Source organism: Sapajus apella, unplaced genomic scaffold (genome assembly GCF_009761245.1).
Source record: "Sapajus apella isolate SASKATOON/1434 unplaced genomic scaffold, GSC_monkey_1.0 scaffold46, whole genome shotgun sequence".
In the NCBI taxonomy this organism is placed as follows: Eukaryota; Metazoa; Chordata; class Mammalia; order Primates; family Cebidae; genus Sapajus; species Sapajus apella.
The window spans coordinates 15580145-15594278 of record NW_022436986.1 but is presented as its reverse complement, the minus strand read 5'-3'; the positions used below and the strand labels follow the sequence as shown (position 1 = coordinate 15594278).

Here is a 14134-nt window from a genome sequence, read left to right as displayed (position 1 = left end):
TCAATGCTTGCTTTGAAGCACTTTTTTTTTCATGAAGGGAATTCCCCAATCCCTCCTGTGGCTTTCAGTAAACAATCACAAGTGTATTCCAGAAAGCCTTTGGTCCCATCTGTCATAAAATCACACTTAATATTTAGCATTTCTGTAGCACTTTGGAACCTAGCAAGTGTGGTGCACATATGTTGTCTCTGTTGACTCTCAGAACAGTTCTGTGAAATTGATATGGCGGCATGATTAGGATCACCCTTTTATAGATAGAGAAAATGAGAATCAGAGAGGCTAAGGGCCCTGTCCAGTGGCACACGACTAGTCAGAGATAGAGCCACAATTAGAATAGATGTTAAATATCTAGGCGAGGCACAGCAGCTCATGCCTGTCATAACAACACTTTGGGACTCATGCCTGTAATCCCAGCAATTTGGGAGGCTGAGGCAGGAGGATTGCTTGAGCCTCGGAGGTTGAGGCTGCAGTGAGCCATAGTCATGCCACTGCACTCCAGCCTGGGCTGCAACAGAGCAAGACTGCATCTAAAAAATAAAAATAAAAAAATTGAGCTTATTGGCAGCACCTTACCATTGCTGCGTGTACCTAGCCCTCACCCTGTCCTCCTCCATTAGCCCTTCCCTTTGGTAGCCACGCTGTATGAGCCACATCAGTGGGAGCAGTTTGGTGGCAATTTTGATTGGCCCCAAACTGCCTAAATACTCTTTGTGTAACCAGGGTAGGGTGTTCCTCTTTCTCTTAAGTCAAGGAACAGAGTTGGGGTTCACACTGACCCCAGAATTACCACTTCCAGGAAGCTCTCCACCTTCAGGGAATTAATCAGTTCCATCACGTTTTTGGTTGTTCCTAAGAAAAACTTGCAGCTTAATCCACATGTTCCCTGAGTTGAAGTGTCCACTTAAGCAAAGGACAGGGTCTGTATTTGGTGTAGACTTTCCTAAATAAAAGCTAAGTGATAATGCTAACCTGTCCTTTTGAGAACCAGCTTCCCAACAACAAAGGATCCCTGTGTCCGTTTCCATCCAGTGACTCACAGCTTCCCTGCCTCCTTGCCCATTGTTATTAAGACCTCAAAAATGAGGAAGACAAGAGAATGCCTGCCTCCCTCAGCTGACGGATTACAGCAGTAGCTGTAAGAGACCACCGAAGGTCATGTCAGACTCAGATACCCGGCCCCTTCACTTCAGCATCCACTATCCTCACCAAAGCCACAAACCATCTTTTTTCTTCTGACTCCTGTGTTTACTTACTCCTACATTGCCCATTATAGAAGATAGCCATTAATGGCAAAACCAGTTACTCACTGGCTCCTGTTACAATTATAAAAGGTGCATTTGGAAGGGCAGAGGGAGCTGTAAACTTTATGAGGAGTTTAAATTGACACCTGTAGAAATTAATGAGAGCAATTGTATCTTCAAGATTAGAACCCTTTAGACCGAGTCTCATTCTGTCACCCAGGCTGGAGTGCAGTGATGTGATCTCACCTCACTGTGGCCTCTGCCTCCCAGGTTCAAGCGATTCTCCCGCCTCAGCTTGCTGAGTAGCTAGGATTACAGGCATGCGCCACCTTGTCCAGCTTATTTTTTGTATTTTCAGTAGAGATGGAGTTGCACCATGTTGGCCAAGTTGGTCTAGAATTCCTGACCTCGAGGGATTTGCCCACCTCGGCCTCTCGCAAAGGGCTGTGATTACGGGCATGCGCCACTATGCCCAGCCCAAAAGATTGCATTTCTAAAAACAGTTTTCCAAATAGTTTTTGTTTTGTTTTGTTTTTTTAAGAAAAGAAAACATCAGCTTAATGTGTCTGGGATACACAGAGAAAACTTGGGGCTTTGGAATGACTGTGTGTGCAGCGTTTACATTTCAAGTGCCAGCAGCCCACCTAAAGGAAGTGCTACCATAACGCTTTGTTGTGTATCTGTCTGAAAGGGACTCTGCAAGAATACTTGTTAGGTTTGCCAGCAGTAGACTCTGCGTCTGGGACTGTGCATGAAAGCGGGGAAGGTCCCAGTTTACTAGCAATGATTTCAATTTAGCAGACCTTGCTGGGAAGGTAGGTAGAGGCTCCAAGGCCCCTCTAGATGGTTTCTCTTGCCCTCTGGCTGGGTCAGATATGAAGGAATAGGGATGTTCCCCATGTGGATGAGCTGCCCATGAGTAGTGAACTGTTAATTTGTCTACTAAGGGATACCAGGAAAACAAACTCTTGGGGTGGGGATTTAGTGAAAAATGAGTTACCCTCAGCTTAGTTATAGGGCACATGTCCAAGAAAGCTGAAGTTGCTTTGAAATTCTCTTGGCATGCTTTATTCACATGGTTGACACCCATTTTTGAAAGCAGCAGATCCCATTATTCCTTCACACTACACATTTTTATTGAGCACCTAGTATGTGCCCGGCACAGTGCTGGCCTGGGGTCTATGGCAGTGAACAAATGAGATTCTTGCCTTCCTAAAGATAGCAGCCATAGTGGCTGATACAGGAAACAGCCATTTGAAACTTGGTTCCCTGGAGTCAACTCTAGGTTTTTGTGGAGGGTATGAAACGCAGTCTGCTTCTGCTCTTTGCTGTCTCCTTACCCACGGTTTCCTTGATTCCCGGCCCCCCTTTTCTTTCCTGTCCTTTTCCCGTTTTCTTCCCCCTTGCTGGGTTCTCAGCCTTCAGGAATTCCCCTCTTGCTGTTCATAGAGTTGATGGAGTTCTTGCTTCCACTGTGCGGGGTCTTGCCCACATCCTCTGGCTAGAGCCAGTTGGGTGTATGAAGCCCTCATCTGAGGGATATGACTAGACTGCACATCTTCAGTTGAATGAGGAGATTAGAGCCACCTGATGCCCTCTCTAATATTATAGTAGGTGACTTATTCCAAGAAGAAATATTTAAGCCAAAAAACCCAGTCGTCTGATCCATCCCCCCGTACCACACTGGAGAGCATCCACTCCCACCATTCAAATTGTTTGTCTTTGGAGGCCAGAGCTGGTGATATTGATACTGTAATTTCAATCCAGTTGTTCCTTAGCAACCCCTCCTAGCCAATCTTTTTATAATTTACCTTTAGTTTCAGAGCTTCTTTATAACTGTACTCTGATAGAATGAGAACAAAGGATGTTAGGACATAAAAATTAACGACTTTTCATAAAATTCAGTAGTTTTGTCATTCTGTATCCCGGTGACCCTGCCTCTCAGCTTCCTGGTGGCTCCCATTCTAGGACAGAGTCTAAGGAATCTGTAGCCAGGAGCTGCTGTCTGCCTCCCACTTCTTCAGCCCAGGAATAACCAAAGCAAATTAGTTTACTTTTCCAATGAATTGGAAAATGAAAAAAGAATGAAGGTTCTCTTAAAAGCTGTGTCTCATACTCTGGCCAACATCACAAAGCCTTAACTCATTGCGTTCCATCCCTGACCCTTCCAGAAAGACATACCTGTGTTCCCCACACTCACTTTCCACTCTGCCCCTCCCACTTCTCAGAGCAGTGTTTCATACCCGGACTGCCAAGCAGCCCACAGGGCCTGGAGAAGAGCCAGTGCATTTAGGAACTTGAGGCTGGGCGTGGTGGCTCACACCTGTAATCCCAGCACTGTGGGAAGCAAAGACAGGTGGCTCGCTTGAGCTTAGGAGTTCGAGACTAGCCTGGGCAACATGGTGAAAACCTGTCTCTACTAAAAACATTAAAATTAGCCAGGCATGGTGGCGCATGCCTGTACACAGATCCCAGCTAGTCGGGAGGCTGAGGCGGGAGAATCGCTTGAACCCAGAAGGTGGAGGTTGCAACGTGAGCCAAGATTGCACCACTGCACTCCATCCTGGGTGACAGAGCAAGATTCTGTCTCAAAAAAAAAACTAGGAACTTGAAACCTCTTTTTTTTTTTTTTTTTTTCCTTTTTTGAGACAGGGTCTTCCTCTGTCACCCAGAATGGAGTACAGTGGCATGATCTTGGCTCACTGCAACCTCCACCTCCTGGGCTCAAGCAATCCTCCCACCTCAGCCTCCCAAGTAGCTTAGACTACAGGAACATGTCACCACACCTGGCTAAATTTTATATTTTAGTAGAGATGGGGTTTCGCCATGTTACACAGGCTAGTCTCGAACTCCTGAGCTTAAGCTATCTGCCCACCTCAGCCTCCCAAAGTGCTAGGATTATAGGCCTGAGCCACTGTGCCTGGCCAAAAACCAACTCTTAAGAAACGAAGTGTTTGAATTGTGTTTCTACTAAATTGCTTCAGTCCTATTCAGTGTTAGTCTTTGCAAAGCAAACAAAAATATGAGTGTGTTGTCAGATTTTCCAAAGGCCAAAGAACCTTAACTTTGATTTGTTCATCTAGCTTTTTGTAAAAATTTTGTACTTTTTATAAATAGATTTCTTTTGTTGTATTTCTTTTTCTCACTTTAGTCATTTGAAATTAAAAATAACAGTTCTCATTGCAGTACTTCAGATAATTCAGAAATCACCAAAGTAAAATAGTCTCCTGACCCCTATCCCCTTCAGTTTCTTCCTCTTTGTTATAATTTGCAAACCACAATTTTGTATGTATCCTTCCATACGTGTTTCAGTGCTCATGCAGATACATTGTATACACATGCATACACACACACAAGATTGTGTGTTTAAATGTTATATACACTGTGTTACTATTATATGATCCTCACTGTATAAATTATTCAATACCTTGTATTTTTCACTTAAAAGTACATGAATAGATATCCTTCGAAATCTGTACTTTCCACCTGTCATATTCTTTTTATTACTTGCACAGAATTTTCTGTAAGACTGTACTATCATTTAAGTCAACATTTCTTCCCCTTTGGGGACTATCCAGGCTGTGTCTGGTTTTCTGAGAATAAATATTTTGTTGCAGATAAACTTCCGTGACATGTATCTTTATGTATTTCTGTTGAATAAAGTCCAGAGTGTGCACATTTAAAAATTTTTAAACACTGCCTGGCCGAGCATGGTGGCTCATTCCTATAATCCCAGCACATAGGGAGGCCAAGGCAGGTGAATCACTTGAGGTCAGGAGTTTGAGACCAGCCTGGCCAACATGGCGAGGCTCTGTCTCTACTAAAAATACAGAAATTAGCCAGATGTGGTGGCACGTGACCGTACTCCCAACTGCTCAGGAGGCTAACACATGAGAGTCGCTTGAGCCTTGGAGGGAGAGGTTGCGATGAGTTGAGATCACACCACTGCAGTCTAGCCTGGAAGACAGAGTGAGACTGTCTCAAAAAACAAATGTAAACACTGCCAGAGTACTTTCTAATATATGATTTATCTTAGTACTTTACAAATTTGTCAACAGATCATTACTGCTGAGTTACATTTAAAGTCTTAATGGTAATTAAAACCTTTTTCTAGCTGTACTTTTCTGCTTGACCATCTCAAGTTGATTATATTTACACTTTTGTTGTTTGAAAAAAAAAAAAAAAAATCTCAGGCCGGGCGCGGTGGCTCAAGCCTGTAATCCCAGCACTGTGGGAGGCCAAGGCGGGTGGATCACGAGGTCAAGAGATCGAGACTATCCTGGTCAACATGGTGAAACCCCGTCTCTACTAAAAATACAAAAAATTAGCTGGGCATGGTGGCGCGTGCCTGTAATCCCAGCAAGTCAGGAGGCTGGGGCAGGAGAATTGCCTGAACCCAGGAGGCAGAGGTTGCGGTGAGCCGAGATCGCGCCATTGCACTCCAGCCTGGGTAACAAGAGCGAAACTCCGTCTCAAAAAAAAAAAAAAAAATCTCTTTTTCACACCAAGTTAGCTTTACTATGTTCACTTAATTTTATATTCACTTAATTGTTGATTACATTCACTTAGTGAGAACTAAAATGCCATCTAGGTAAATTTAACTCAGATGCCGCCTTTGCCAGAGTCAACCCAAAACCTCCAATAAACGATTAGTTTATTCCTAAAATGAACTCATAGAGTTTATTAAAGACTGCAGAGATTTAAGAAGTCGTTCAGCTACTTGATGGTTATGAACTGAAACTGTAAAGGTGGTGAGTAGCCGAGCTCTTGGAGTGTTTGGAAATTCTAGACATTTGGCAAATGTATAAGATAGGGGACCATTATCGTGACCCAAATTCTCCACATTAATTCTCTGCTGGGGAGTTCTGTGCAATTTGTTTATTTAGTAAGAGCAAAAAACAGACTAACAGAAGCCAGTTTACAAAACAATACAGTTTGCAAAAATATAGAAGGAGAAATCCTTTTACCCTCCCTACTGAAACTGCAAACACATCTTTATCAAGGCTGTTGGCCGCAATTTAGTGAATTTATCATACGTCCCTGTAGGGCAACTTGGTTATATGTATCAAAACTCTTAGAAATCCTAGCACTTTCAGAGGCCGAGGCGGGTGGATCACCTGAGGTCAGGAGTTTGAGACAAGCCTGGCCGACATGGCGAAACACTGTCTCTACTAAAAATACAAAAATTAGCCAGGTGTGGTGGTGGGCGCCTATAATCCCAGCTACTCAGGACACTGAGGCAGAAGAATCGCTTCAACCTGGGAGGCTGAGGTTGCAGTGAGCCAATATCCCACTACTGCACTCCAGCCTGGGCAACAGAGTGAAACTCCATCTAAAAACAAAAAAAAAACTATTCTTTAATTCTCTTCTTAGAAGTTTATGAGTAAAAGAATTTGAAAACAGCCTAATGAAAAAGTAGGATAAAAGTTAAAATACATTATAGTAAACTAGATTATTGAGCCATTAAAGATCATATGTGTAAAAAATAATGACATGGGAAATAGATACTATACAATAAGAGGAGAAAGCAGCTTGAAAATTAGGATCATTATTTCCCAGAATACTCCATTAGATGCTGAGATTTTCCACGGCCAGATTAGCTTGAGAAATGCTTAGCTGATCGTAATTAAATATTTGCATGATGCATTGCAGGACTTATCTTATTAGAGATTCATAGAACATAAAATAAGTATTTTCCAAATTTCTTGACTTTGAAACTTTTTCTAAGTAATACTTATCTTCTTTTAGGACACTTAGGTTGCATAGAACACATAGCATAAGGAAGTGCAATATGGCCGGACACGGTGGCTTACACTTTGTAATCCCTGCACTTTGGAAGGCCTAGGCAGGTGGATCACTTGAGGTCAGGAGTTTGAGACCAGCCTGGCCAACATGAGGAAACCCTGTCTCTACTAAAAATACAAAAATTAGCCAGGCATGGTGATACACACCTGTAGTCCCCGCTACTCTGAAGGCTGAGGCACAAGAATCTCTTGAACCTGGGAGGCGAAGATTGCAGTGAGCCGAGATCATGCCACTGCACTCCAGCCTGGGCAACAGAGATCTTGTCTCAGAAAGAAAAAAAAAATGTGGCAATATGTTATTGAGTCTCATTTTTGCTTTTAAAAACACAGTATATAAATGTATTATATGTTTGTGTATATATACTTCTGTTCATTTGTGTGCATGTAGGCACAGAAAAAAATAAGCTGGAGAAAATATATGAAAAGCTTATCTCAAGGTTGTGAAATTACTGATAATATTTTTCTTTCTATTAGCTGAATTTCCCAAATCTTCCACACATATACACACAAAAATCACTTCCAACACTGAAAAAACTGTTTTTAACCTCCCATAGAGTTAATAAAAATCACTGGTAGAAAGGGATTAAAAGGAGAAACAGTCATACAGAAAAGAAAACATAAGCTTTGGAATCAGATCCGAGTTCTTGTTTGTGATCTTGGGCAAAGCATTGAACTTGCAAAGTAAGAATACAGTTAATACCTCTTACAGGGCTGTTGTGAAAATCATGTCAGGCACCATACAGACATGTCTAATATGTGACTTTACGTTTGCAAAGATTTTGTTATTTGAGATTTTCAGTAGTGATTACATTTGTAGGAAAGTACCTCTGTAAATGAAGTTTACCGTATATTGGGATAAACGTTTTTCCTGTAGAAACAGACTTCTGCAATGATGAATGAAGTGCTTTTGTTCTTAAAGGGTGTGGTTCACAGCGTTGAATTGGAGGGAAATGGTTCGAGACTAATTTAGATGATTTCCATTTAATTTTGAGTCCGAATTCTTCCCCCCACCTCTTGCTTTCAGCTCTTGTCAAATAGTTGTCTTAAAGACAGGGTTTCACTTAACCATGCTCCATTACCTGAGAACCAGTCCCTTCCTATGGCATTTTTTCAAATTTAAAAAAAAAAAAAAAAAAAAAAAAAAAAACTATGAAAGCGTTTAGTCAGTTTCTCGTGGAACTGCAGAATTTCTCATTGGGAAGATTATCTTTTACTATATAACACATAATCACTTTAAAATGTTAAGATTTTGGTGCTGTGAATGATAAAGTATGTTTTCACACTTTTTTCATCTGATTTTTGCAATGCTTTCTTTTTTCTCTATTTCTCACATAGCAACTCTATAGAAAAAAGCCAGGTTTGGCCATCACGTTTGCAAAGCTGCCTCAAAATTTGGACAAAAACCGATATAAAGATGTGCTGCCTTGTGAGTATCCGGCATGAATGCCTCCTTCCCCCCTCCACTGAGATAATGTTTCCCTTTTTAAAACAGATTGTCTGGTATTCTGGAACGATTTTCAGTGTGTCTGTAAACACCACCGTCTTTACTGCAGCCATTTCAGACTCTGAACAGTTGGGGAATAGTGTTTATGCTAATGAGGCAGAGCTGCAGATGGGGCTGGGAACTGAACTCTGGTTTACTTGGTATGATAAAAATCATGCTCGGAATAATCGGTAATTTTTTCTCTTCCCTGCAGATGACACCACCCGGGTATTATTGCAGGGAAATGAAGATTATATCAATGCAAGTTACGTGAATGTAAGTTAGGAATCTGGATGATGCTAAAGAGCACATTCACCACTGTAACGATGATGATGAGGGCCTGTGTGGGGCTTTGCAGTTGACAGAGTGCTTTCCTGTTCACCGCGGCATTTCAGCACCACGGCAGCCATGGGAGGGAAGGCAGAATAGTCTCATATTACAGAGGAGGAAACGAAGGTTCGGAGAGTTAAAATAATTTGAAAGGTCACAAAGCTCACGGAAGAGGGGATGAGACTTGTTCTGTGTTTCTAATTCAGTTGTCCGCATGCCTCTATACTGAGCTGCTTCCATTCAGGTGTTTGTTTCTGCCAGTGTTGTGTTTGTAACTGTTGCTCTCCATGTAATTAGTGTCATCCTGCCTTAAAAAAAAAAAGAGAAAAACAAAACCTTCCCTGTACATATAACCCAAAAAGAAAGTGGAATGTTTCACGTGTTATGGGAAAAGCACTTGTTTTCTTTCTCTCTGCAAGTGCCTCTTTAAATTTCCATTCCTTCTATCTGAACCTGGGGTCAGACTTTCTGTAGGCAACCAGATAGTGATGTGTGGTCTTTGCATTTGAAATGTAACCACTTAAAAAGATTAAAAGCCACTCAGCTTGCAAGGTGGCAGGCAGATTTGGCCTTCAGGCAATACGTGGTCTGCCAACTCCTAAACAGACAGATAATTTCTCAGATTAAGTTCTCAAGTTAGAACAAATTGTCGAGAAATAAATTGTCGAGAAATGCCCTAATAAAAATTGGCCTCATCCATGATTCCACCTGTTCCAAAGCATCCATGGATTCATTGACCCTCACTTCAACATTCCCAGTATCTTAAAAGCAGAGCATCAGAAATGTTAGGGGCAGCAACATCACAAAGACCAGTCTTTTCATGCAATCCCAGGACTGAGGAAGCCATTTACCCAAGCACCAACCAAACCACGAATTAGAAGACTTCCTTTACCTTGCCTACCTGAGAGTGAGTGAATCCCAGTACCAGCCCAAAGCTCAGCAGCTTCTGAGTGTTCTTTCATCAAAAGGACTCAGTCCAGAGGGGAAAAAGGAAATATGGAGCAGGACTATTTCTACCTGAAATACTAATTTCAAAACATTTCAACATTTAATATCAAAATTGATCAACTTTATGATACAAGCAAGCATTGGAAGCCATGCAGAAAGCAAACTGCAACCAGAATTGGTGGCGTAAACCCGTATGGGTCTGTACTTTAAATAAATGTACAGTTTTCTATTTTGATAGAAAACTCTGCAGAGGGAAAGACGTAGGGGCTAGGAATGGTATATACTGTACTGCTAAAAATGTAGATCGCTAGTATTGATTCTATTCAGGATAGAGCAATGAAAGTCATTGAAACTCTTTTGCCGTCGCACAGATAGAGTTCTGATTTTTGCCTACTGAGTACCACACACTTTTATCTTAAAGATCTAATGCTGGTGTTGTCAGATCGTCTTTCAAGGAGTTTTAGAAGTAAAACTTTGTTCGATTTTTCTTACTTGCTTTGAATTGATAAAGAGATCATTTTCTGGTGCAATGCCAATTAGCAACCCAGTCCACCTTGTGGCAGCAACAGAGTCTAATACTTGACCAATTTCTTGCCAGATGGAAATTCCTGCTGCTAAACTTGTGAACAGGTACATCGCCGCTCAGGGGCCTCTGCCGCATACCTGTGCACAGTTTTGGCAGGTCGTCTGGGATCAGAAGCTGTCACTCATCGTTATGTTGACGACTCTCACAGAGCGAGGGCGGGTAAGTAGCTTGATTTCCAGTTCACATGTGTGCAGTGTCACACCGTGCTCTGTGGAGCGCCAATCTCAGTGCTGGGAAGGGTCATCAGAATCTCCTGGTCCAGCCCGTATGTGACCCTAAATCTCCTCTACAGAGCAACCAATACACACCCCCAGTGACGGGAAGCTCAGCCCTCCTCCTGCCCAGTCCCAGCTTGGATCCATTGTAACAGGCCAGAAGGCACTTCCCCTAGCCTTTCTTCATGTGTCCCAGAACCCTGGCAGTGACATGGCCTTGTCCACCCAGGACAAGTGCTGGTCCTGAAAGAGCAACATGTGTGCCAGGTTCACAGTGGCCTTTGTAAAAAGTAGAAGTTACATCACTGAGCCATTTTCCGTAGAATCCGTTCAGGCAGCTCAGTGCTGTCCCTGTCTTATCCGTCTGGGCTTCAATTTTCCCTGTAATGTTGGCTCTGCCTTTTCAGCAGGAAGGTCATTCTTCTCCTCAGAGAAAAGGGAGCTCACCCCGCCCAGGAAAGGCCTGTTGTGTTAGGTTTGGTTGGTGACAGACGTTCTGCCCTGTGTAGCAGCCCCCTTCTTTCCCTCGTTTAGCTTCTTCCAGCTCAGGAGAAAATGCTCTTCCTGCAATCCAGGAGGCCTCAGCTTCCTCTGGCCGCTCCTGTGGCTGCTGCTCTGCCGGCTCTGTGCTGCTGACAGCTCCCCTCTTTTGTTGATGTCCACTCTGCACCTGAGCTTATCAGGGGTCTTCCTTGTGCCTCTGAGGGTTTCTTTGTTTCCCAGTGCTTTCCTTCTTACTGAAGCCATTCCAGCTGCTTCGTCAGTTTCCTGCATTAGCGATTCCTGTCTCCTCTGAAGTCTAGCATTCCCTTCACTATCCCTGACCCTGGAACTTAACCTCCTCTGTTTATCCATTTGTAGAAACCTGTTCTTCTGAAATCCAGGGTGCATGCTGCCTCCCTCTCCTGTTGCAAACTCTTGGATGACAGGATAACCTCAGCCCTTTATCCTGAAGGCCCTAACCTGTCCACGTCACCACCCACCAGTTCTTCCAGATTAGGAGTCCATTACTCCAGGCAGCAACTTTGCCCCTTTCCCTGACAGATGAAACTTTCAGCATCTCCCATTTGTTTTCTCCTGCATCATGCATTTAGTAGATTGGGGCTCCCAGCAGGTGTGCAGCTGGCCAGAGTCCATACCATGCCTTTAGTGGAGTAGGACTCCCCGCAGGTATGAGGCTGGCTGGAGTCCACACCCCCAAGCTGCACTGCTCTTAGGTCTGCAGGTGCAGAGAGAGCCTCGAGCCTCCTTTGAAGCCTCATATCCCCAGCGATCAGTGGGACACTCCCCCATGACATATTTCGTTTCTCCCTTTTTAAATTCCTACCCAAAATGTTTTTCTTTGTGCTCTCCCTTGAGTCTCATGGGTTTCTTCTTAGAAACACGACTTTACAATTGAAAAAGTTATTCTCCCTCACTTTCCATCAGAGATGTTTCTTTTGGAGAGAAAGACTATTTTTTACGTCTGTATGTGAATAATACAGGTACTCTTCCTGGCCCCGCTGACTGACAGAGGGAGGGAGGGGCTTTGGGATCAGAGGAGGAGTTTGAGTTCTAGCACCAGCGCTTTTCACTGTTTAGCCTTGCATAGGGCTCTAAGCCTCAGTTTCCTCATCACTAGAAAGGAGGTAGTAATGCCTGTCCCTTGGGGTTGTTTTGAGAATTAAGAATGAGCTACCCTTGACTGGCTGCCCATCCCATACTGGGTGCTCCACGTGGCATAGTGAGTCAGGATCCTGCCCTCCTCATCTCTCAGGGCAAGGAGGTAGGTTTGCTGCTCTGGGCAACATTAGGCGCCCCTGGGTTGCCATGAGGATCATGTGAGGTGACAGGATTAGGTTTGGGGAAGCACAAAGCTCTACAAACCCACTTGCTTTTGTTATCTGTTAAGGACACTTGTGTGGTAAAATGTGCACTTAGGCAACGAGGCTCTTCCACAGGGAACCGATCTCTGAGTCAGACTTCGTCAGCCCCTCTGGCTGGTTCAGCAAATGGATCTAGGCACCGATTCCTTCCATCTCCTGAACCCAGACCCTCCTGCTCATTTGTTGATAGGACACATCTACCCGAGTGTCCCCACATACAACATGCCCAAAGCTGAAGCTGTCAGCTACATACCTGCACCCAGGTGGTCACACATGAGCTCACCACTCTGGCCGGTGGCACCCATCTGCCCAGTCGTCCAAGCCAGGAACCTGGAATCGGTCTTGGCCCCTCCCTTCTCTTCATTTCCCATGTCCACTCACCACAGGCTGCCACCACTGATCTCCCTCTCTGTCCCCAAGACCCCTGCCTTCTCTCAGAGCTTTTGCATTTCTCTTCCAGGAGCAGCAACAGCCTCCTTGGCGGCTTCCTGGCCTAGAGGCTCCCCCTCCCCACGTCTGGTCCATCTGTTGGCACAGCTTTCAGTGAGACCTTTCCAGAGGGTTGTCTGGGCCAGCCACGTCTCTGCTCAAACCCTCTGGTGGCTCCTCACATGCACCAAGCATTCTCACCTTGAGACTGACTTGTACCTTCTGTGCAGGTGTATCGTACTGTCTGTCACCCTGGGTATACCACGTGCCTCTTTACCTCTTGACCATGTGTGTCCCATTCTCTCTGCCTGAGTGATCCACCCTTGCCTTGCCAACCTGATGGAGACCCTCGTCCTTCAATGCTGAGATCCCTGTCCTCTCTCTCCGGGATGTTGCCTCCCTCTCCTATGTGAGCCTTCCCTCTGTCTATCTTTCCTTTTTACCACATTCCCCACACCAGATTTGAGAGCACCTTGAGGACAGTGCCTCATCCTGCCTAATTCATCTCTGCATCCCCAGGGATGTTGATTGACTAAGTGAGCAAGAAAGCAAGCTTTTCACCATGAAACCTTCTAAAGTTGGCCCCTGACTCCCACTAAACCTTAACTAGTCCATCTTCTTGAGATAGCGCTCTTTCTCCTTCATTGGCATGTTACCCATTGTTAGGAACCTGTTCTTCTGAAATCAAGCATGCATATTTCCTCCCTTTCCTGTTACAAACCCTTGGATGACCAGATGACCCGAGCCCTTTATCCCAAACTTCCTATTTCGTCCCCATCACCACCCACCAGGGCCTCTGGATTGGGAATCAGTCACTCCAGGTGAGCAGGTTTGTCCCTTTCTCTGAGAGATGAAATTGTCAGCGTGTCACATTTGTGTTCGCCCATATCATGCACTGAGTAGAGTGAGACTCACAGGGGGTGTATGGCTTTTCTTCCACCCAGTGTAGCTTGTTACCTCTGGTCCATAAAGACACATCCTTTCAGAAGCCATCTCCCTGGTCAGCTTTCCCTTCCCGAAGCCTCTTCTCAAAACCACACCCGGGGACTGGAAAATGAGAAACAAGCCCCACTCAGGCCTGCAAATCCCTGAGGACATAGCGTTCTGAGCTCTTCTGGCAGCATCTGTCCAGAATCTCACACCCAGCAGCATGTTGCCAGCCTCCCAGCTTCCGTGACCTCTGTGGTCCATTGGTGACTTCCCTGGAAGCGCTTCTTCCATCGCTTCATAGGC

General features: G+C 44.4%; 1 protein-coding gene across 8 annotated transcripts in view; it reads left to right on the top strand.

The window, feature by feature from the left end:
- Nucleotides 1–14134, top strand: part of PTPN3 (protein tyrosine phosphatase non-receptor type 3) — a 163823-nt gene that overhangs the window by 140798 nt on the left and 8891 nt on the right. For all 8 annotated transcript variants that reach the window (XM_032240311.1, XM_032240308.1, XM_032240312.1 and 5 more), the window contains 3 exons: nt 8381–8471; nt 8743–8804; nt 10405–10551. In XM_032240311.1, the coding sequence (XP_032096202.1) occupies nt 8381–8471; nt 8743–8804; nt 10405–10551 (300 nt within the window). The remainder of the gene's footprint in view (nt 1–8380; nt 8472–8742; nt 8805–10404; nt 10552–14134) is intronic.